The 25,547-nt window shown below is 40.8% G+C and overlaps 1 protein-coding gene across 6 annotated transcripts in view; it reads right to left on the bottom strand.

Annotated features, from left to right (window-relative positions):
* The window catches only part of KDM4C (lysine demethylase 4C), a 3,520,425-nt gene that overhangs the window by 3,337,375 nt on the left and 157,503 nt on the right, over positions 1-25,547 (bottom strand). For all 6 annotated transcript variants that reach the window (XM_044061093.1, XM_044061091.1, XM_044061094.1 and 3 more), the window contains exon 4: positions 18,572-18,686. In XM_044061093.1, the coding sequence (XP_043917028.1) occupies positions 18,572-18,686 (115 nt within the window). The remainder of the gene's footprint in view (positions 1-18,571; positions 18,687-25,547) is intronic.

The following is a 25,547-nucleotide window of genomic DNA, read 5'->3' as shown; positions in this document are numbered from 1 at the left end:
TCAGCACAGCCTTTTATTCCATGAAACATCATCATTCTGCTAAGAAAAGAGGCCGCACATACACCTTTATTGAATGGATAAGGGAATAGATGAAACATGGTAAAAATCTAAAATAAGATGCAGAAGAAATCTGATTTATATACTGGTATGCCTCGGTGTTGAACACTGGCCCCTTTAACATTTAAATTTTTTATATAAGTAAAATAAAGATTCTAGAAAACAATTTTTTAATAATTTATTTAAGTAGGGGCAGAGAAGGAGGAGAATGCCACTGGCTACCACAACAGGAGCACAGCCTTATGGCACAATGAGGTAAGTGGATTACCAATTTCCTTCTTGTTCACTATCATGTGTTCTGTAAATCACATGTGGGGACATGTAGGGCATTACACTGGAGTACAGAGGGCCCTGGGTTCTAATCCAGGACATGCATACATTAATTATATGGGCAGCGGAGTGGTGCAAAGGTTAACGCTGCCGCCTCACAACAAGAGGTTCTCTGGTTTGATTCTCAGCTGGGGTGCCTTCTGTGCAAATTCTGCATGTCCTCCCTGCGTTTGCATGGGTTTCTTTGGGGTACTCTGGTTTCCTCCCACATTCCAAAGATGTACATCTGGAGCACTTCTCCCTGGGACTCCGCTGAAAATAGGCCTTGTCCTAGTCAGACTTTCAAAGTCAACAAACATTAATTAAATAAATAAATATATTAACCATATAAAATTAGCAAAAACATTAATAAAACAAGAAGATTAATACTTACAAAAAGGTGCAAGATGTTCTGACTGGACAATGTATACATATTAGTATGTATACATGATTGTAAAGAAAAATATTTGCACAAGTCAATACTCCCATGGAGGACTGGCTTACTGAAGGGAAAAAAATTACACAGACAACAGATGAGCAGATCTCCATTTAATGCTTAAATCTTACACTGACAGACTACATCTAATCAAGTCCTTGGGGAGATTTTACAGGCCACCCTGCAAAAAAAACGTCAGTGATGATTCTGATACATGACAGAATTACAAGACAAACTTTGGCAGCTTAAGTGGACAGCACAATATAACAATTGGGCATAGCTAATAAATAAAAGACAGTAGAGAGAAAATGGAGCAAATATGTTGCTAAGTTATTCTATTATTTTGTAAATAAACTTTTTTTCTGGTTTAAAGCAGATAAAATTTGTACAACTGAATGGAAATGCACGCACATACTGAACATTTTAAAATGTGTCTGAACAATAACTATTAAAAATGAATCATTTTGTACTGTCTCTACTAACTTATTTTCCTTATTATTAGTAATACACATATAAACCCTCACTGTTACTTAACTGTAATGCCCAAAATATATAAAACACCTGACAAATAATTATTCCACTTTTGTATATCTAGCTATAAGACTGACCCAGCTTTCAGTTTATAGCTCCTTCAGTGGATTTTTGAGGTAAAATAGTTCCTCCGCCTAATGTTTCAAACTTTCTGTAGTATACAGTAATGGTGTTGGGAGGAAATATTTTACTTAAAAAATATATAAAAAATACAGTACTTAAAAAAAGAAAAAAGTAAGTAAATCACAACAATTTTACAGACAGCCCAATCTCTCTCATACACAGTCACTTCTGCTTCATACACATGATCGCTCTGTCTCTCGATCTCACAGACACAATGACACACAGATACAGACACACACACGGTCTTCTCCGTTTACATACATGCACATATCTTACAAAAAGGTCTGACACAGACTAACGACTGGTGTCAGAGCCATGGCCTAAACTAAATGCGAGCTGCATAATACCCTTCGGGAAATAAAATACCCCTGAAAATTATAACTTTTACAAGAGTGGTGAGGTATCTGGGTATTCACAGTAATATGAACTTTGATCACCATGTGTCTACAGTGGTGAGGAAATCCTTTTATATTTCTCAGCTTAAAAGTAACGGCATGGCATCCATTGCTAAGGATGTCATAATACCACTGAAATCGGCTCTCATCAGACCAATAATAGAGGAGAATACACCCTTTGGCATGTACCTTGTCAGGCACCTGCAACAGTTTGGAGTGTCCTCCGAGATTTCTCACCAAAAAAATAGAGGGTATAACCAACATGACATGCACTGAACAATTAAAAACCCTTTCACCGTATTCAGTTTCCAAATGATTACGGAGGGCAGTCTCTGACCCAGCCCTGATGGAAATGCTGCATATTCACCAAACTAACTGCATGAGGGTTACCCTTTCCAAAGATTTATACCTGATATCTGACATGAATAGATCATAGGTTCATAGGTAGGTACTAGGCTATCGGCCCAAGTGCCTAAGTAAGCCTAGCCAATCTGACTGCCTAGATGATAAGGTCTTCATTCCTTTTAGGCATCTGTTTACAGAGGACATGCAGCAGGTACTAATGGAGGCAAGAAAACCTGCTACTAGAAAATCAAATATCAGCAAATGGAAAAGGTTTTCTAGTTGGTGCCAACATAACTAGCTCCCATTCAGGGCTAGTTGTTCTATGCTGCTTACAGTATTTGCATGAGTTACTATGGTTCATAGGTAGGTACTAGGCTACTGGCCTAAGTAAGCATAGCCAACTAGGTTCCCCTGGCTTACGCCACCCAAGAAAGTTATTTTCCTGTGGCCCTGTCGAGCAAAGCCACAGAAGTGATCCCCGGGGGTGTATTTCCTATTTCCCATTCACTCAAGATTTTTCTTTAAGAGTGCTAATAAGGAACTTTGCTTCACATAGATGGGTAGCTTGATCCAGAGTACAGGAAGTCTCTGGGACAGGAATCTATCCCTCCAGCATGACCTGTTTACTGTGGTGACAAGGTTTAGGTCCCTAGAGCATGTAGCTCAGAGGGATTGGGATTTCTTTAGGTGTAGCACTTCCAACAGCTCTGGGTTTAACATAGCTTTATATGTTAGGCAGAGATCTCCTCGGAGTAGGCGATATGCATCTATTCAAAGCCAGTAATATTCTTTGTGAGGTACTTCTGTGGCCTTTCCAGCTGCTGCAAATGTCTTGTTAAGTACATTCCAAAAGGGGCGTTGTACTCTATAATGGGTCTAATGAGTGCCAAATAGAAGGCAACAATGACCTCCTTTTTCCTGGATGAGAACCCTTTTGTGATGGTGTGCCACATAAAAAGATTTCCTGACTACTGTGGCAATGAGATCATCAAAGGAGAGACTACTGTCCACCTGGGTCCCAAGGTCTCTTATCGTACATTCGGCATTAAGTAGACTGCCGTTTATGTGGTAGTTCATGGGTACAGAGTTTTTACAAAAGGGGATGACAATGCACTTTTTGGCATTGAGCTTGAGGTCATGCCTCTGACACCAGGCATCTGTCTCAATGAGGCTCTTCTGTAGGATGTCCACATTATTTGGGGACTCGACTATGGCTCCTAGCTTGTGCTCATCTGTGAACTTCATTAGCTAGAGGCCTTCTGTGTTTGGTATCTACTTCTCTGAAGTACAGGCTAACAGGAGAAGTCCCAGGAATGAACCCTGTGGTACTCCACTTGTTACTGGTTTGAAGTCAGATTTGGAGTCTGCAACTTTTACAGTGTGGGTTCTGTCAGCGAGCCAGATGGCAACCCATCTTGTGACGTAGGGATTTATACCTGGTTTAGTGAGTTTAGCTATAATTCCAGAATGGGGGATGGTGTTGAATGCCTTGGCGAGGTCAAGATAGGCTATGTAAACCACCTTACCCTCGTCTACAGCTCTGGTGACTGCCTCAAAGAAGTCGATCAGGTTTAGAAGGCATGATCTGCCTTTCACAAACCCGAACTGGGTGGGGTCCAGAGTTTGCAGGTTACCAATGTCTTTGTTTTTTATGAGTTCCATGATGATACGTTCCATGAACTTGCAGACCAGGCTCGTCAGGCTAATATGGCGATAGCTTCCAGGATCAGTGGTGGCTCCCTCTTTGTGGAGTGGGATAACTGTTGCTGTGCGCCATTCAGTGGGCACAAAGCCGAACGTGAGACTATGATTGAACAGGGTGCTTAGGTGGGGAGCCAGTTCATTCTGAAGTTCATGTAAAACGCAGCCTGGGATGTTGTCAGGTCCCATGGATGCTGTGTTTTTGGTTTTAGAGAGTGCGGCTTTTACCTGCATAGATGTGATTACAGGGACTCTGCATTCTTCCTGTATAGATATGGGCCCTTTAGGGGGTGAGAGGGGATTAAAGTTAACACTGAACCTATCTGCCAGGATGTTGGCAATGGGGTAAAGTTAGCACTGAACCTACCTGCCAGAATGTTGGCAATATCAGTTGGTTCTGTAATTTTCATGCCGTTGTGCTGCAACTCAGAGCAGATATGGGTATTGCCATTGAGATTCTTGACATAGCTATAGAATGCTTTGTGGTTGCCCTTAGAATCAGGGGCAATTTTGTTTTCGTAGCTAGCTTTCGAGGATCTTACAGGGGATCTCAGCTTCTTACTGAGGCTGACCAGGAAGCTCCCCCTCTCATGGGACTTTACTCTCTTTTGCAACAGTTTCTTCCTTCTGTCGTAGAGTTTGTTTATTGCAAGGGACCACCAGATTGGCTTCCTTTTTTTGGAGGATAGTATCTTGGTTCTGTTTGGTTTAGCACAATCCAAGAACTTGTGTAAGTGCTTGTAGAGTGCATTTGTGTAGGATTCAGCAGTTGTAACTGTATTGTCCATCTGCATGGATGTCATGAAGTTCACAACTTCTGTCTTAAGAAGTATGAAATTGGCTCTGGAGAAATTTTTTTACCATGGTTTCCTTAATGGTGTGTGGGGGCAGGATGTAGACATCTAGGGTTATTAGCTTATGGTCGGATCTAACCCACAAGGAGTTGACTTCAGGTTTGGAACACCAGTCACTCATGTTGGTAATGACTACGTCTAGGATACTGTTGCCCCTGGTGGGCAGACCTCACAACCGTTCCGAATTACTCGGTTTTTACCGAGTTTTGGGGTCGAAATGAAGGGGTGCCATGATTCCCAAGTGGCACCCCTTCATTTCCGATTTTTTCTTTTGATTTTCTAAATTTTTTAAAATATCCCGCTGTCGGAGCTGACGTCATCACGTGCGCAATGACGTCAGCGCCGTCAGGCTACCAGCCAGTCGGAATTGAGCTCAAGGAGCTCGCATCATCATTTCCGGCTGGCTGGCGGTTAAGTTAACGGCGGGAATTGCAAGCCGCGAAGCTGGGATTAATGGCGGAGGCGGACAGAGCCGGGATTAATGGCAGCAGCAGCATGGGGAACAGACAGAAGAGGGCCGGGGAATGGATACAGCGAACCCACGGAGCCGGGATTTATGGCGGCAGCAGGCGGGGATACAATGAGCCCTGAAACGGGATTAATGGCGGCAGCAGCAACATGAGGAACAGAAAAGGCCGAGCACTACTCAAGGTAAGGTTACCAGAGTGTGTGTGTGTGTGTGTGTGTGTGTGTGTGTGTGTGTGTGTGTGTGTGTGTGTGTGTGTGTGTGTGTGTGTTTGTGTGTATGTATCTATATATCTATATCTATAGCTCTCTATCTAGATATATACATACATGCACACAGACACTCACCCCCTGATATGCAGACACCTACTGTTTTTCTGCCTTTCATCTAACGTGGTACAAGTGAATGTTATCTGTACTGTGCATTATGATCTACATGTCTCCTTTTGCAGAAATCATCCTTGTTTAAATGTTAAGAGCGGTACAGTTACAGATGAATGATTTTCTAATTACAGCTAAGTGGCAATTTACACTCAAGACAAACATGAGTATCGGAATGTGACTTTAGGCCCTTGTCTTAGTGCTGTAAATGGGCAGTCATGAAGTTAGTATATTTTAGCTGTAGCTCTTTGTAGTATTTAATTTCACAGGTGCTACAAACCCTTCAGATTTTAATAGAAAATCAACAGGTGGATGGTAGTACTTTATTATACAGTGAAAACAATGAACGACTGCTTTGAAGGTATGTAGAAGCACACAAAACTAGACAGCATCTCACCCTCTTGTGGCTAAAATACTTTACCGCAGATTTAAAATCTAGTTTGAAAAATTAAAACATGAAAGAGATGAAAATTATAGCTTTAGTTTCAACTGTACCTTATTTTAAAGAATGTCTGTGCCTCACATTTTAGTCTGTTTCTCGTAAAATTTGTGTTTTTCTGACAGACTAAACAATGACAAATACTGAAGTTTCTGACTTCACATCCTTCAGAAAATGCAGGATAAGGCAAAGTCTGCTATTCAAGCAACTTGTAAGTATACAAGAGTAATATTTAAAAGCCCCCATATAATACACTTGGTGGCTAGAGGTATTCAGGCTCAAACCCTGTACCTTTAGTACAGGGTAAAAAGAGCCTACTATGCCTAGCCACCACCATTTCTGACTGAGTTGAGAGCTATGATGAGAAGTAAGAACACTTTATTTTTTGTGCTAAGAGTTGAGCTATGTTAAGAAGTGAACACACAATTTGTATTCCCCTATTATTGTTTTTGTGCTAACAGTTCAGAGATATGGTGAGTGAGAAGTGAGAACTGAATTTGTATTCCCCCATTATTGGCTTTGTTGTTTGTCCATGGTTTTTGTGTTGAGGTTAAGAGCTATGTTGAGAAGTGAGAAATGAATTCACTAAATGATGGCTATTAAGTTTCAGTCTATCTATTTTTCAGGCAGCTGCTGATGTGGGATAGTGGTATGTTGTTCTGAATGTAGTGCATAGAGCCCTGGGTTCAGAATCTGCCAATGAAATGCATGATGGTAGCACAACATTTTATTCTAACAACTTTACAAAATTATACAAGCAATGTTTAAAATGTGTCCCTGGTTTTTGACCTTTTGTCCCCCCCCCCCCCAAAAATGAAATTGAAAATAAGTGCGAAACGCTCTGCAAGATGCCTATGGCTTACACTACTGTCATTCTATTTATAGTGGGGGTGTGGAAGCAGACTTTTATGATGGAAAGGTTCTGAATTGGGCAGTTTTGTCATTATTGGTTCATGTGTTTTGTTTCATTGCCTACAGTACAGATTACTGGTAAAATGTTCAAACAATAAATTTAAAATGCGCTCTAACATGTGTGTTGTATTATACAAGGAATATAATTTAATGAAGTCAGGAAGGTGTATAAAGAAAAGAACACATGTATGTTTCTTGTTTTGTGTGCAAGGGGCCAATGATTTGAAAACAGCCCAAAGGTAATCTTTATCCACCACTGGCCAGATGCATTTTCTTTGGATGTGGTGTGGGTTTCAATGCTGTTTCAGTGAATGTGAGTTTCAAGGGCAAAGTTTAATGTCAAGCCTATTTTCATTGTGAGACAGTATTGCTTTGTTTACCAGATGATGTCTTTTAGTGTTTCTGCATTGTTGTGCTGTAAAATGTAAAAATAAAATTCAAATCATTGTAGAAGTAAAGCAGTATGCATACATTAGTGTTTATGGTAAATGGGGCAAAATAGCCAGGTAACAGGACACTGGAATGGCTGCAGGGGGACTCTGGTCTGGTGCCATGTTTTGGTTGTCTGTTCTTCAATTTGCATTCGAAAGTTGGTATCCCACAATACCATCGGAGTGGGTGGGGTTACATAAGTATGTATGCAAATTAGATGTTAATCAGCGTACAGATTTGTACCTATTTTTCATGGGCCTTGTCCAGATTTTTGATGTTTCCAGGTTGACAGGTATGCTGGTGGGGGGTGTGGATAAGTTGATCCAGGGCATTGGAATTTATGAATTCCAGAAAGTGTTGAGTGAAGGAGTTGGTACATGAGTAGTTTTCCAAGTTAATGGTGGGGTAGTTGAAATCGCCCATTATTAGGATGTTTGTTGAACCCTAATATTTTCCAGTATATTAAGAAAAGAGGAGTGGGAATCCTGGGGCATGGTGGGGGATCTGTATCAAGCTACAATTTGGATTGCAGTTTTGTCCAAAGTTAGTTGCACTTGCATAACCTCGGATGCATTATGCTGCGCAACTAGCCTGGAGGTGTGGATATTCTTAATGAATATGGACACACCTCCGCCTTTGGTGTTCTGATCCAGGCTAGATGGCCAAAAGTGTGGTATGAATTACAGCCTGGTAATGCAGGGGTGCTCTCTACAGCCCTGAACCAGGTCTCAGTCACTGCACAGATATTGATGTTCTCCATTTTAAGGAGTGCCTCGAGTGAGTGCATTTTGAGATTTAGACTTCTAGCATTGAGTAGCATTACCCTCAGTTTTTGCTTGCCTGTTCCTGTTACGGTGGTAAATTTGTCATTTGAACCTTGCCTAAAAAAGGCACTATAGGGGCGGCAAGACCCTTAGCCAGTATCCGGAATCCCAGAGGTGACAGGTGCAGGCCATCTCTGGCAAAACATCATGGTCTGTCGACCATGTTGTTCCAGGCAGACAGATACTGGATCCTCTTAGAACGACACCAGAAGTTTAGCCAATTGTTGAAGTCAGTCATTTTGTCTTTGTACTGTGGTATCATTCTGGGTGATGGCAGGATGCTACTCAGGGCTAGGGTCATACCTGCCTGGGCTACAAGGTCTGAGAGCTCTTCCATGTCTCTTCATGTAGTCCAGGGAGGTATGTCTCAGGTCGTTCACACCAACACTGACGATGACACAGTCATATTTGTACTTATTGTGGAGTGACCTGAGGGCTACAAGATCGGAGAGCTGGAATAGGCTTCCTAATCACATGAAGCAGAGCCCTTCTCTGACCATCTTCATGCTCAATCTAGATTAATGGATGGTTCATAGGTTGGTTCTAGGCTATTGGCCCTAAGGCCTATGCAAGCCTAGCCATAACAATTCCCTGGAAATTTTTTCCCACAATATTTACTTCTCTGGGCCCCTGTCTAGCAGGGCAACTGACATGATCCCCGGGGTGAATTTCCCATCTCCCATCCCATCATCAAGGTTCCTTTTGAAGAGGGCCAATGAGGTGCTCTGCTTGACATGTATGGGCAGTCTGTTCCAGAGTATAGGGAGTCTCTGGGTCGGGAACCTATCCCTCCAGCATGTTTTGTTCATTGTGATAAGGTTTAGATCCCTGGAGCGTGTGGCTCTGAGGGATTGGGATTTCTTTAAGTGGAGCATGTCCAACAGCTCAGGGTTTGACATGGCCTTGTATGTTAAGCAGAGATCGCCTCTGAGTAGACGATATGCCACAGAGTATAGCTGGAGTTTTTTTAGAATGTCAGCATATGGCATCTGATTTAGGCCTGTGATTATTTTAGTGAGGTATTTCTGTGTCCTTTCCAGCTGTTGCAGATGTCTTGTGAGGTACATACCAAATGGGGCATTATACTCTATAATGGGTCTAATGAGGGATGAGTACAGTGGGACAATTACCTCCTTTTTTCTGGATGAAAAGCCCTTAGTGATGAGGTGTGCCACGTAGAAGGATTTCCTGACTGTTGTGGCGATGTGGTTATCGAAATTGAGACCACTGTCCACTTGTGTCCCTAAGTCTCTCATCGCACTTACATTGTTTAGTGTCCTGCCACCTATGTGGTAGTTCATGGGTACATGTTTTTTTCTAAAGGGGATGACTATACATTTCTTGGCATTAAGCTTGAGCCCATGGCTCTGGCACCAGGCATCTGTTTCTGTAAGGCCCTTTTGTAGAATATCCACATCATTTGGGGATTCAATAATGGCTCCCAGTTTGCAGTCATCTGCAAACTTTGTTAGCCAGAGTCCCTTAGTGTTGACCTGTACTTCAGAGAAGTAGATGCCAAACAAGAGTGGTCCCAGGACTGAACCCTGAGGTACTTGTACTCTCTGGAGCCTTGAACCAGGTCTCAGTCACTGCACAGATATCGATGTTCTCCATTTTTAGGAGTGCCTCGAGAGAGTGCATTTTGAGGTTTAGACTTCTAGCATTGAGTAGCATTACCTTCAGATTTTGCATGCTTGTATCTGTTTCGGTGGTGGTTTTATCCTTTGAACCTTGACTAAAAAAGGCACTATAGGGGTGGCAAGAGCTTTAGCCAGTAACCTGAAGCCCAGGGGTGACAGGTGCAGACCATCTCTGGCAAAGCATCATGGTTTATCTCAAATTCACTACTACTGTGGCTCCCATGTCCCTTATGGACACAGGCAGTCTGTAAAAATAGTCAAAACCTCACCTGTTGACTCCTATTATTTTTCCCCTAGGGAAAGAAAATTATGTAAAATTTGGTTAAAACCACCTAGGCTTGTAAGGGTGCTTGAGCCATTAGCCTAGAAATCTCCTATGACCCTATGAACCTATTTAATTTTCTTGCATTGACATAATTTGACCACAAGATGGAAGCATTAAATAAGAAGTGGTACTTTTTTTTCCCCGTCTAATCCTTTTATGTAATTTCTTTTTTATTTGTTTCTTAAGATATATACCATGGGACATTTAGATTAAGGTATGTAATGAATGCAGTACTGATGTCGAAATTTATCTAATTCAATACAGGCTACAGCAGATCACAAGTGCTTATTTATTAAATTTTGATTTTGCTAACCAAAAGGAATGCAATCATGTGTGTTTAACAATTGAATAAATAGGGTTGCAGAATAGGAGCTGAAATTAATTTAGCTCCCTTATACAAGTTCACAGAAATAACAGCAGGGTATACAATGCATCTCTCAACCTCTTACTGTAAGAATTCTGGACAAAAGCAGAAATAATAGGGAGATAAAGGCCCAAAATCAGGAATCAATTTTAAATATTAATATTATAAACTTAAAAAGTTGCTAGAACAACATGTCATGCATTTTCTGAAGGGATATGGTGTCAAACTCAATTATTTGCCAGAAAACCACAAATCTAAGAGAAACAGGCCAAAAAAAATTGACATTCTGTGAAATTCCGGGCAGCTGAGAATAAAAACATTTTCACTGCTTACTGGACAGCTGAAAGGTATTGTCATCAAAAGGTTTTTAATAAATATATTTGTGCGAATTCCTGTAAAATCTGCCTGGCTTTTAAAAAACCTAGAGTTTAATAATCCAGGTTTAATAGAAGGTGCTAGGAAGACATCTTTGAAGGCTCCAAATACATGGGGAATAGCAAAAGATTTAACATTGTTATAGAAAAGGTAAACATATTTGAGTCAGATATTTCTCTCCCTACCCTCTTGAAAAATTCTTTCATTTTAGAAACCCTCTCACCAAAATAAATGTCCTCTCTTGTGGAGTGAGGGGAAAGATCATCTTCCATACTGGACTCATAGTTAAAAGGATAAGGGACTCAACAGCATAAGCCAAGCCTTCCTCATCAGAATGATTCTCTACTTCCAAAAAAAGTGTCTTTGACAGGAAGAGAAACAAACATATGTTTGTCTTGGTTGTAAAGTCTGAACAGCCTTTAAACGCCCTTTAACTGAAGCAAACCCAGTCATCCTGAGAAGTTTGAGGAATATGGTTCTCAGGGAAAAAAACACTTGCCCAGTACGAGGAGGATACATGTTTTGTCTTCCGCTACTCTCGACATGGAAAGTCAGCCTGCAGCTTAAGTGCTAAAGGTTGAATCTCTGTTTCACAGTCTTTAATCATTTCTCTGATGAGAACTCAATGAAGACCCTTTTCATATTCTGTTATGACGACTCTGAGACTGAGTGAACTCAACTTCGGACAATGAACAGAAGAGGGGCCAGAAGGACTGCCAGTAGCAATGGACCTGATTTTATTCACAAGTATAACCACCTCCAAAGGACAATACTAGACGGCGTAGATGGTTAAGGATGGTCCAAGGGCTACAAAAGCACCTCACGGGTTCTGTCATATCTGACCTAGAAGTAGAAGTAGAGGTCCAATCTGAATTGTCCACTTCTTTGGGAGCCTCATCTCCTCACTTTTTAGTTTGAGGATCAAACAGTGAAGCTGAAGAAGCAGAAGACATAACTGCATGTGCCAGCAGTGACAACATGTTGTTCTCAAGGTGTCAACTGAGGGTCATACGGTGACTTTTTACTGGCAAAAGCCTGACAAACTTAACTAGGTTTAATTTCGTGCTCTGCTCCCCTCAGAAATAAATGAATGGTGGGGTAGTCATGATAAGGTATTTGTCTACCAAAGTCATACCTCCCTTTGTTTTTCCTGACTCAGAGTATAACCCACAAAATCTATTGTAAAGGGAGAAAGACTCCCCAGTGGCGTACCCATCTGCTTCAGCTTTAAAGATTGTAATCGACAGTATGGGAAAAACGGTTTGGAATGCTTACAAAAACAACAAAAAAAGTTCAGTAAATGGCACAGACATACACACCTCATACACCAGCACACTCCAGTGTGCTTAAGATGGATGGATTCCTTATGGAGAAAGGATCCTAAGTTTCAGAAGGTCAGTCAGATGGACTGGACCTTTGCAGGGAAAGTCCCAGATGTTAAAAAAAAAATAGCAACTGTGATCTAATGAACATCAAAAGATTTTCTGTTACTGATAAGTTTAGGGACTACTCATACTGCATTACAAGGCAATGACTGAGCCTGTCTGTCGTAGAACTAGCTTGCCCAAGGATGGCACCTGCTATGAGAAAATGATTGGGTGACATAGCGAACTTCCAAACTCTCATGGCTTCCCAACAAAATGGGTAGAAATGGGTTCCACCCTGCTTATGTACAAAACTATAATCATAGTTTGTATGAATAGATAAGGCACCCTGAGAAAGACTATCTTAAAAGGCCTAAACAGTAATAATCAGCATTTAAATCTCCAACATACTGATGTGCAAAGTGGCCTCTGCCACTTTAACTGTCTTGCCTGGACAATGCCTCTCACCCAACTCCATAGCTGGAGTATCCATGACCACTGCCAGATAGGAAGGGAGAAGATAAAAGGGGCTACCCAGAGAGAGAAAGAGACTGGGTTGGGTCGAAGTATCCACCAATGAAGATGAGATCCGTAAAAGCTAGCTATCTTGAGCTGATGAGCAAGGGAAAATAGGGTATAGCACAACTGATTTTAGAATGTTCATTGGAGGACTCTCATAAGACATCTTAAATGAGAGGCCAAGAATGTGGTGGGAGCTATCAGGCTTAGAGTTCTGAGACCAAACTAAGTCACAACTTTGATCTACTGACAGACTAGGTTAACTGCTGTTTGAATAGGAAGAAGTAGACTGACCTTGCACAGGTGAGTGTCTAACACATGAAAATAAGGTTCTGTGAAGACGCCATCCAAGACTTCACAGTTATCTCAGTTAGGACCGGGGAACTAGTACACATGGAGTAAATAAATTTGTGCCAATAGTAGAGTATCTAGTGTTGATGTGGCTGGGAGACAGTCATTTAAGCTGGAAAAAGTACAGTTGTGTAATGACAGTAGATGTTTGAATGATCACTGCTGCAGCAGTCTTAGCTATATGGTTTATATCCTGCCAAGGATGTAACAAGCCAGCCAACTTCTAAGCTTCAGGGCACCTTCCATGTGCCCAAACAGTCAGGAAGCTAGAGCTGCCTTTTTAGGGACAGAAGGCTGGTTATCAGAAAAAAAATATAAGCAGAAACACACATCATCCAGAGCTGACAGAACTAGAGGAAACAGTGAAGGTTCAGGAAATTCCTTCTGTGACAGCTCATAAAATTTTCTGAGGGAATGAGAAACCTCCATGTATAAATGGCACATTCTGGAAACGGTCTCAAATAGAGAGAAACCCCAAAGGGACAATCAGAAACTCCGCTCTCCTCCAAGTCTGAATCAGAAAACTGAACAAAAAACCTGCATTTGTCCCTTCATCTTCCTGTCCACATTCAGAATCTTGAATCTCTTCAGGAAAGGGGATATCCTTCTTTTTACCAGAAAGCAATAAATAAGTAGGATCAAAAGCCTGACTAAAACACTGAGCCAGACCCAGTAACAACTACTGTCTAAGGAAATTAGAGGAGTAGATGTACGTTTGGTTTTCTGTTTCTTTTTGACAGAAAAACTGGGGCCAACAGTGTTATAAAAGGCAGCAGTAGCTATCCCAGGGATGGGTACAACATTCTGACAGAAAAGGAAAGCCTTCTCTGTTCCCTCTCCCATGACCAACAACAACAACAATGGATTTCCTTGCCTGCTGATGGGACCCCAACAGCCACAGAACACGTGGCAAGGTGCTACACCAGAGAAATCTGGTGTAAAAGATGAGAGGTCTGAGATACAACAAAAAGCCGCAGCAGAGTCACCCTCCTGTGGCTTAGGCAAACTGTTAGCCTGCTGTGGTGGCAAAGGCTGCTTGCTTAACTTTTTCTTTTTGTGGCTGAAGAAAGGTCTGACCATATGACAGACTGTGTGCTCCATGGTCAAGCTAAAAATGATGCCACTTTTCCAGGGAAAACAAGCAGCCATCACTGGTTAAAAAAAAAATTCCACACAAACAGTTAAAAACTCTTTGCCAGCCCCAAAAAGTAAAATAAGCACACACCTCTGCAGAAATAATTTTTTTTATATATATATAAACTTTTAAACTGACAAGAAAAAAGAGCGCTCTCATTTAAAAGAACAATACATTCTTGTGACAATCCATTAAAAAACAAACTCCTAGCTTTAAAATAACTTTTCTGAAGAGATTAAGTATTAATGACCAACAAAAATAATTGAATGTAAGGTTTTCTCCCTAAAGGAACTTACCTGCCCAGCAAAAGAACAGCACTTCAAGCTTCCTGACAGTTTGTGAGTGTGGAAGGGGCCCCAAAGCTTTGGAAGCTGGCCTTCTGTTACATCCTTGGCAGGTATAACCTATATAGCAAGGGCTATTGCAGCAGTGATCAATATGATGATCACTCTTGTCCCTTGCAACAACTGGTATACTGTGACCAAAGAAATGCAGCTGGCTGTGGTGAGACCAAAAGGTCACCAACCACTGCTGTAGTATCCTTAGCTATATAGGTTTTATCCTGCCAAGAATACAACAGCTTCTAAAGTTTTAGGGCCCCTTCCACACAACCAAACTTTCAGGAAGCTTGAACTGAGCTGACTAAAAGACAAGTTTGGATGCCAGGCCCTTCAGTGCTTTTCTGTCTCTTAAAAGCACACTTTTCTGAGGTTTTTAAGGATAGATGGTTGGGTTGTGCTGTTCTTTTGCTGGAGGAACTCAACTCCTTGGCTATTCTGATGTGCAGCTAACACTAGATTCATAGCAGGCAAGGGAAAACTGTTTGTAATGAGACCATTTGGAATGTTTGTTTTGGAATAAATTCATTCAGTCCATGTGCACTAATTATCAGTCCTTCATTCCCTTCTGAACCAAAAAGAATTCTGAATGCTATCCGGACCCTACCAGATTTGGTGGGACCTCTTAAATGGCTTTTTTTGTGAATGAGCCTCTTTTTGTGATACTCTCTGAAAAGATGGAGAGACAGGGGCAGATAGCGAGTGTAGTTATGGTACAGTGTTGAACAGAATATTAGAGACCCTGGATATTATGCCCCTTACTCATCTGCCCTGAATGAAGGGCATTCATACAGGACAGAAATGCAACTGCTAACTACCCCAGACAGAAACATTCAAGCAAACTTTCAGTAATTCTGCTGAAGTTGTCCCCCAAGACTGGGCAACTGCTTCTGTCCCTGGGAGGGCATCCATTCTGGGAGAAAAACACAGCTACTCTAGCCCTTCCAGAGTTCAACTGCTACTGAGAGCTCTGTTTAAAGGCTCTTCTGAATTCAGGTAAATGTCCATTGTGGTGTCTGAAAATGGCCATGCATAGGGGTAAGAGTCTTACTGTCTCACCCACTTTGAGATATTTCTCTTACTTGCAGTCTGCAGACATCAGTACCATTAAAAGGGTGTTCAGAAAGGATGGTTTAAACTTATGAGCAAACTCTATTAGCCTCAGACAAGTTTAATAGTGGATAATGCCATCAATGCCTGTTGCCCGCAATGTACCATTTGTCATTCTGCAATAGGCGCATGGACAGGTTTGAGCCTGACGTCATCATTGTTGCTAGGGGAAATCAGCTTTGTCTTAAGTTCTGCCTGACCTCCATCATTTTGTGTAATTTCTCTGCAAGACCACAATGGAATCAAAGCATACAGGATAACTAATTGAACATGATGAAAAATGTAGAAATGCAAACACATGATTTTTGTACAAATGTAAATCCATGGACTCTTTACTAAGATGATGGCAGGATGAACTGCTGGATTCCGGCACATAGCTTCCATCTTTACAACTGGGTCAACAGACTCTACAATAAGGAACTTTACCAATATGTCCCAGATTTGAGGCAGTGGGAAGATATGGTCCAGTCTTGTTCATCATGGCAGTGACCACACTGTGAATCTTCCAAGCCTCCTGCACAGCTAAGCAAAATGTCATGGGCACTACTCAGATGTCAAAGTGGTACAATACAACATATTGTACAAAATCATCTTTTGGGATGAAGTGGGGTTAGAAGACCACTCCTCCCCCTTTATTTCACATAAGCACCAAAACCTCCTTGACATTTGGGGACATTTGATGTGAAGTTGAAGAGTCGCTGTTATCACCATCACAGATGACCAAGACAGAATACATCAGTGGGAAGTTGAGATGTGCCCTTTTTCATCTTCGCTTTAGTGTCTCTGATGGGGAAATACTAGAAGATGAGGAAGCAAGAGGGAGCGGACCTGAAAGTGCAGAGATAAGGTCTATACAATCCTCCTACTATCCCATTCCAAGACTCAGAGGACGCTGCAAGCTCAGAATGAGAAGGGCTATGGTTGGGAACTGGAGCTGTAGCCAATATCAGTGGAGACAGGCCCTTCCATACCAGAGTATATTGCTGAAGAAAGGGTCTAAACCTAAAACATGGAAAGAACTGTGGGGTCATTGCCACCAGTGGAACTAACCAGCCACTGAACAGTGTTCACACAGATCAGAGTTGGCCATGATGCCAACGGGACCACTGCCACCAGCTCTGGTGGTCTGGGTTCAAGAGTAGATGATGCTGAGGTTCAAACTGATGCAAAGGGGATTGGTGCCAATATCAGTCTCAAGCCCCAATTTAGGAAAATGAAAATAGAGATTTGGTACCAAAGGAATTAGTGCCAATATAGCTGACAGACAGATCTGAAAATGCAGACAAAAAAAAAGTCTGGTGACTGACAGTTAACAATGACTGAAAACTGTCATTCTGTTTATGTTGACAAGAACATTGGCTGGGTGTCTCTTAGTACCCTAAGAGGTGACACCAAGAATGGGCCCAGTGAGAATGAAACCAAAGAAGCAAAGGCAGGAACAGAACCCTGTATGCCCTAGAACCACAGGAGGTAGGGATACACCTTAACTTTATCTGGGTCCCGAAAGAGATTCCTTTATTTCAGAGTGATCAACATCCACTCCTGTGGGAAGAACGCGTCTTGTAGACCTTGAGGATCCTACTGACAGAGGCCTACACAAGGACAGCCTGACCACTTCTTACTCTGATGATGAAGATAAAATATAATGCCCTGCCTAAGAGATTTCTGTCTGTGCCTTTACTCACCAAAGAACAACAACCAAATGTACTTAGAAGTGGATTCCCTGTTATTCCTTCTTGGTTTGTTTAAAAGAATTGGAGATTTTGAATGGGACTGAGAAGTACTCTTTCTTTTTAACTGTTTTTTTTTTTTCTCTTGGATGCTGAAAATGGTCTGGGTAAAATGATTGTAAAGATTCACATCCCCGCATCTTCACATTCCTTATGTAACAAACCTTTTTAAAACTAGATTATTTTTATTGCCTCACAAAGTAGATTTGTCAAATTTGTGAAACAGTTCACAGGAAACTTTTAAATGCAGAGTTCCTAGATTACACACACAGAGTGGCATTTCTGCAGTAAAACTGTGCCCACACACTTGGAAAACACTTTAGAAACCTGAAAGTTCCATCATGCAAATAACTGCTTCACCACACAAATATAAAACCATTGTGAAAGACTAAATCATGCAAGTTCACTAAATAACATAATAGAGCAGAGTTGTGAGCAATTACCACAGTAAAATGATGAAATAGGAGGGAGAAAGGTGTGCAATAAAACTGAGGCCAAGGGAAAAGAAGCCACAAACAGTTGCTTTAAAGTTGAGTAAAAATGCAAGAAAAATAGCAAGGTCTGATTTGGAACAGTTGCCAACATGTTTTAATAGAAAGACAGCTACAACTTAATCTGAAATGCTCAATATCCATGAAAATGAGCCACGGACCTTTTCCAGTGAGTGTTCATGATTAGCAAAGGAAATCTAAAAAGGACGAGAGGAGTGTGGTATGTTATGGGAGGAGGGGTGTAGCTAGAGTTTGGTAAAGTGTCAAGCTGATGTGAACCTACAGTACATGTCCTGGAGATTAAACAGGTTGGAATGGATCATCCTAGATCAAAACTGAAGAGTAGTTTATTACTTCTGTATAAGGAAATCACACCCTTATTGTTTTACGTACACACTGCTTGATGCTGACTGCTGGTGAGGCTTATTCATTATGATCCGACATATTCACCAGTTTCTTACCAATATCATCTAAATGTTTTTGCTTTCTAAGAATCCAAACATCTAGCAGAGAAACCTGCAATGCTGTTATTTTGTTGATAACTTAATACAATCTAAGAAATCTTTTCAATTCTTAATGCTTCTGTAAAACAAAAAATCTAATGTACATCCAAGAGTGAACTCACTTTATCATAAAGACTTCCATTAACATCTGCTCCATAGATTGGCGCTACAAACGTTAAGTTTTTCCAGTACTTCCGTTCTAACTCTTCATAGCTGAAGTAACGAGGACTGCAAAATCTACAAAAGTAAAGTAAGAGATAAATTCCCATTTTCTCTTTGGAAAATTAGTATTTAGAAATAAGTTACATATAAGGAATGAGGATTACAGACTCGGGTTTTAGTCTACAAGCATCAAGTTCAGGCGAGTAATTCTGTCAGCAGCAGCAGAAACCTCCAAATAAAGTGCTACTTTTACATAAAAAAACTAAATACAGTAAAACAGTCATTGGTCTTCCACCAAGGGACAGGTCTACAAGAATAATTTAACAAAAAACTACAGTACAAATAGAAAAAAAAGAAATATTTTACAAATTAGCTATCATAAAGAAATCTACAATGTACACGTAAGAAAAAAGTCACGTCAGCAATGGCAACATAGAAACATATGTTAAAATGGAAGAACAGGATAAAATAACCCACCATGTCATTCCATTTATTTAGTGGGAAACATGTTAATCTGCTTCTCTTGCAGCATTTTTCCGATCAGTCCTCACAAGGACTCCTCATGGCTGTCAGATGCATTCCTGTATTCAGCCCCTCACCCTATTACCTTTTCATGCAGACTTAGATAATCTACCAAATGTTCTACCATCTTTCCTGTGAAAAGATGCTCTACTTTATTCCCCCTGAGCTACCAATTCAGCATCTCCTAACTAGGTACTTTTCTCAGACTTCTCTTGCTTTGCAAGATGGTACCTCCTTGAGGCCTTTATATTTTCCTGTGGTATTAAATATCCAGGAAATGGCTCCTCAACGTTTCTTTTCAAGACTGCAGACACTAAGGCAATTCAGTTCCCCTATGATTAGTGCTTCTGATGTAGAAGTTACATCAGTCTGCTGCTCCTCTCTAGTGCATTTACACTTTACCCAGTTCTTTGGTCAGAAATGGCAACAATAAACAGAGAAAAGATGCACATTTACATTAACAGTTTTACTGGACAGACCTGAAACAGTAAGTCACATGGGGAAACATCCCCTTAAAGGTGGCACTCAGTGATGCTGTACTTTCAAATACATCCCACTTTTTTAGACAAATACTAAAATTATGCAACCTGCATACAGTAATTTCAGAAGCACTATATCATATCTAAACTAGTGTGCTGTATAAAACAAATCTAGCAGTTTTCTGCCTCAAAACAGTTTTTTTGTAACACTTTTATTGAATGGTCACTTCTGACACAGGCAAATTTACATTTAAGTAAAAGTAATCAAACTGTATTAACATGTTCATGTTTACAAACATTATACGGCACAAATATTGCTATGGATTCACTTCAGAATCATGAAATTCCGAAACCTCGAATTTCATATGACTGAGACCATATTATCGATGTTTCTAAATATCAAAATTCTGAAACAAATTAAAAAAAAAACAAAAAAAACCCCCAACAATTTAAATGTTTCTAAAGGGGGGCAAGCCCCCCTGTACCCCCCACACCCCCGCTACTTAAATATTCCAACTCAGAAATCGCACTACAGCGAGGATAAAGGAAATCTCCCATTCCGCGCTATAGGCAGATCTCCATTCACAATGTCGGGATTCCGAACGTTCGACCATATGGTCTTGGCCATATGAAATTCGATCTTTCAAGATTTCTGCATTGTAAAGTGTTCCCATTGCTATATATCACTGGCAGAATCTCCTTTCTCCATTCCCATGTTGGCTTAGTTCTTAGAATACTTTCTGCTACTTTATGAATACAAGATTCTGTTTGATTATTGTTATGCTCCTTAAAGGTCTGCATCCAAAATCCCAGTCTCTCCTTGTTTCTTTCCAAATAGTACAAGCAGGAAACTATAATTCTATGTATAGGACCCTTAACTGTGTAGCTCTGAAACACCCCTTCAAATCGGGTAATCCCAATCTGCCCTGTTCTACTGGAAGAATCAGCTTATCCCACATAAAGTCCTTCATCTTTTGATTATTTGCTAACTAGAACTTCTCCTCTGATTGATAACAATATGCCTGACCTGTGCATAAGACTAATGGGACTAACATTTTAACTACTTGTATCTTACTATCCATATCATAGGTTTATAGGATGATACTAGGCTATTGGCCTGGAGGCCCCTATAAGCCTAGCCAAGAATTTCACCAATATTCCCACAAAGTCAACACCTGCTTTCACTGTCTAGCAGGGATCCCAGGGGTATATTTTCTGTTTCCCATCCAATCTTCCAGGTTCCTCTTAAAGAGGGCTACAGAGGTACTCTGCTTGACATGGAGAGGGAGTCTATTCCACAGATGGGGGAGTCAATGGGACACAGATCTATCCCACCAAGTTCCATTAATGTCACAGACCAGGTTGAGGCCTTGTGTTTTCAGGTTGGGCGAGTGGAGTTTGACTTACGGACATGCAGCAACTCCATCAAGGCTGAGTCTGAGATGGCCTTGTATGCCAGACACAGGTCACTTCTCAGCAGTCTGTATGAGACTAAGTAGAGTGACAGTGCTTTTAGCCTATCTGTATACGGTAGGTGTTTGAGACCCTGGGTTTTCCTGGCCAGGAACCTCTAAGGTCTCTCCAACTGCTGCATGTGCTGGGCAAGGTACATGCCGAAGGGGGCATTGTACTCGATGATGGATCTGATAAGGGAGGAGTACAAGGATGTTATGACCTCCTTGTTCCTGGATAAAATACCCTTACTTATGAGATGGGCTATGTAGAAAGCCTTGTGTACAGTGGAGCCGACGTGGTGGTCAAAAGTCCGGTTGATATCAACCTGGGTGCCAAAGTCCCTCACGACCGATTTGGTGCTTAATACATAGTTATTGATGTGATAATTAGTGGGGATGCCATTTTCTGCAAAGGGGATAATGATGCATTTCTTGGCATTCAGTTAGAGGCCATGCTTCTGGCACCAGTCATTAGTTTGGATAAGATCCTCTTGGAGGATGTTCACATCACTAGCGGAATTTAAGGCACTGCCCAGCTTGCAGTTATCTGCAAACATGGTCAGCTACAGACCGCTGGTTTTGGCTTGCACCTTAGAAAAGTATATCCCAAACAGTAGAGGCCCAAAGACTGATCCTTGGTGTATGCCACTTGTTATGGATTGACTACTAGAGGTGGCTTCCCCTATTTTGACTGAGTGGGTTCTATCAGTGAGCCAGTTAGCTACCCATCTGGTAACATGTGGGCTGATGCCTAGCTGGGAGAGTTTATCTATTATGCCTGAGTCCGGAACACTGTTGAAGGCTTTGGCTAGGTCAAGGTAGGTGGTGTGCACTGTTTTCCACTCATCCATGGTTTTGGCGACTGTTTCGAAGAGGGTGACCGAGTTTAACAGGCATGATCTCCCTTTGACAAAACCAAAGTGTGTGGGATCAAGAGTTTGGAGGTTGCCAATGTCCTTGTTTATAAGGTCCATGATAATGCATTCTATGGCATTGCAGATCAGGCTAGTTAGGCTGATGAGTCCACAATTACCTGGGTCGGTGGATGCTCCACCTTTGTGTAGCGGGATGACAGTGGCTGTCCTCCATTATGCTGGGACGAAGCCAGTGCACAGGCTTTGGTTGAACAGGGTGCCTAATGGTGCTGAGAGCTCTTGCCTGAGTTCATGTAGGACACAGCCAGGGATGTTGCTGGGTCCCATGGAGGGTGTATTTTTTGTCTTTGAGAGGGCATTAATGACCTGCTCGCTGGTGATGAGGGGAGAGGGGCAGGTGCTGGGGATGTCCATATAACAAAGCTTCCATTTTCTCAGTTTTTGTACTTCAGTAGAGTCAATTATCCAAATGTCGATTATCTGAAACGTCAATTATTCGAACCAGCCTTCCAAAGTTTTTGGGTAGGAAAAATCAAAGTTTGAATATTTAAACATTATACATATTCCCTTGAGCATGTTTTTTGAGCTTGTAGCCAACTCGTGTGTGAAAAGTATTTTTTATTGTCCACTGAAATTGGTAAACAGTTGCAACATGTATTCCTGCATGCAGAAAAAAACATTTTAGAAGTTTTTTATCCAGTTCAATTAAATGTTTGATTATCCAAACAGTTTCATTATCCGAACTACCCTATGTCCCAAACAGTTCGGATACTCGATTCTCTACTGTGTCTTTTGTTTAGTCTTCTCCCACATATCCTTAGCTGTTACACCAGAATAATTTTTAATCCATACTCCTAAACACTTCATTTATCATGTCCCCATAAACATGGATATTGCTGAACCAATTCATATGTGGATACATAATTTACCACTATTGCCTCCCTTCCCCTTTCCTTATGATTAGACATTTTAAATTCATGCTACATACAAGTTATAAAAAATGGTCTCTCTCCTAAAAATGTGGGAATGCCATTAAAATTAAACCAATTTCTCAGAATAAAATCACCCACATTCCTATACATAATGTGTAAGTAAGAGGACAGCACGGTCAATGTATTTTGTCATTAGACTGCATATGAAGTTCATATTTTCATTCTTTCTGTTTTCATTACCAAGAAACATTTGCTATGGTTCACATAAACTCTTTTTAAAAGAATCACCATTTATAGTTAGCCTGGAAGAGTGCAACATCTGGAATGCATTATGCTGGTAAACACAGTGTGGAATGTGTATACCTAGCGACATACATGTATTTTTACCTGTAGATTTTCTATAGAATGCATCTCCTTTTTATCAACACTGTTTTACGATTTGCATTTTTAAATAATCATTTATCATATTTAATAAATAAATTCCCACCAAACCATAGTATTACTTTGATATCCAAAAAGTATGCAACCGATCCACTGTTCCAGACTGCAGAAAAAGGTCAATAAAATGATATTTTACATTCATTAAGAAAATAACTTCTTTAAGCATATGGCTCACTATCCATTTGCCATTTATATTTACATACCGGCAATAATGTTAACGTTACAAGAAAATGAGTCACAAATCACCTGAATGGGCTTCAACATGGGTCTTGGGGTAAGGGTAAGAGTGTTACAATACTGCAGTGGTCGAACAAACAAGACTCGACCATTTTTGATTGACGAACCACGTATCGACTTTTAGGTACCATATACTATGTATAGGTTCTTCTACAAATGCTCAAAGCCCATAGTCTCATCGCAGGGACTCAACTGGCCTGTAGCTTGTGCAGGCTGCCGCTCATGCTCACACCTAAACATGAGTTCAGGCAAGCAGCTGGGGAAGTTTTAGTTTTATAGCACTGCGTGTTGGAAGGACTAAGTAGTTACAGAAGATCGGGCCTTGTGAATGTTGGAGCATTTTTTTTTTTTTTAAATCAAGTGGCAGTGAGCAAATGTTACAAGCTAACACAGGAGAACTTGTACTAGACCTGTGAGCATACACCCATTTGTGGAGCTAGGGATCATACCTCAGACTGTCCAAATTTTCACAGAATGTCCAGGTTTTTGCCACAAATTTTTGGTGTGTTCTTAATAAAATTTGTGGTTATCTAGCAAATTACTCAGGACTGAAGTCACTAAATCATGAAAGATATTTGGGTTTCATATTTCACACCCTTCAGAAAATGAATATTAATACAAAACCTGTTATTCTACTAATTGTCTAAGTTTATGTCAGCAATATTTAATAAATGTACCTATTTTGGGGCCTGTGTACTCGCATTATTTTTAGCGTTGTCCTGTATTATTCTTGCAGCAAGAGGTTGAGAGGTATGCTAGGGACAACTTGAGTACCCATAGCTGTCCCTAATATTTGCCTATAGAATCCATCATTAAATAAAAAAGTAGTTTTAAAGTACAAATACATCTAATAATGTTATTAATCATCACACAATGCACACAAATTCAAATGTAGCATCAATTCCACCTCGACGGAGGATAACTGCATAAAACAAAAAAAAAAAACCCACTTAGGGCCAGATTCCAAGAGTTGTGACTTTCTCTGGTGTAAACCTGCCCTAATTCCGAAAGGCTTGTTCTTGCTGTAAGGCACATCTATAATCAGTCTTACACTGAGAGCAAGTCTTTGGAATCAGGCCCCTAATGCAAAAAAAAAAAAAAAAAAAAAAAAAATTACAATCCTAATACAATTGGTTTCAGGGGTGCATCCAATAAATTGGGCATCTCTGGGTGTCTGCAACTAATAGGGGCCCAAAGGACAGGGACATATAGAAAGTAATTTACATCATCATCGATTTCACCAGTTAAGTATAGTTTATACAAAACACTGTTCTATAAACAAATATCTTCTGGCCAAAAATCATCAAGAATGCTCTATCACTATGAAGGGATCCTGCAAAAAAGACTACAACAAAGGCAATTAGCATGAGAAAGCCTGGCAACCCTAACAAATACACAAGCAAAATAAGAAGTGCAAGTCCATACACAAGCAAAATAAGAAGTGCAAGTCCATACAATCAGTTAAAAGAAGGAGCAAATTGCTTATATATCATTGTCATAAAACAGCTCGAGTCAGAAAGTCAAAGGGGCATAAAAATGCAACTGAATGACTCTTCAAAGAAATAGCTGACCACAGCTGGGAAAGCAGTCCTTAGTATGCAAATTCATTAGTTTGTGAAGGTGGAAGACCTTTCTATTTCATGAAAAAGAACTAATGTAATCTAATGTAATTACACCTGCTTTCTAGGAGAACAGATGTGATGAGTTAAAATGTATACATATTTAAGCCAGTCAGTCCTGCTCCAAACATCTATGTAAGTGACTGCATCAACCTCAGAGCCAAGCCCTGGTGGAGGCTGGGGACATACAAGGGAATAGGTGTGGGACACTGGCTAAGTAGCCACGCAGGTGGATGATATGCTAGCATGTTCTTAATGCACATCCATCCCTGCAGCTACAACAGTTGTGTGTGGGGGACGGGAGAGAGGGCATAATAAAAAAAAAAAAATACAGCCTCTAATATGACTCTGCAACAGTAGCCTCCTCAATGGTCCCA

This window comes from Protopterus annectens, chromosome 2.part0 (genome assembly GCF_019279795.1).
Source record: "Protopterus annectens isolate FY-2018-M chromosome 2.part0, PAN1.0, whole genome shotgun sequence".
Lineage (NCBI taxonomy): Eukaryota > Metazoa > Chordata > Ceratodontiformes > Protopteridae > Protopterus > Protopterus annectens.
The sequence above is the reverse complement of the archived record's forward strand: the minus strand, read 5'-3'. Positions and strand labels throughout refer to the sequence as shown.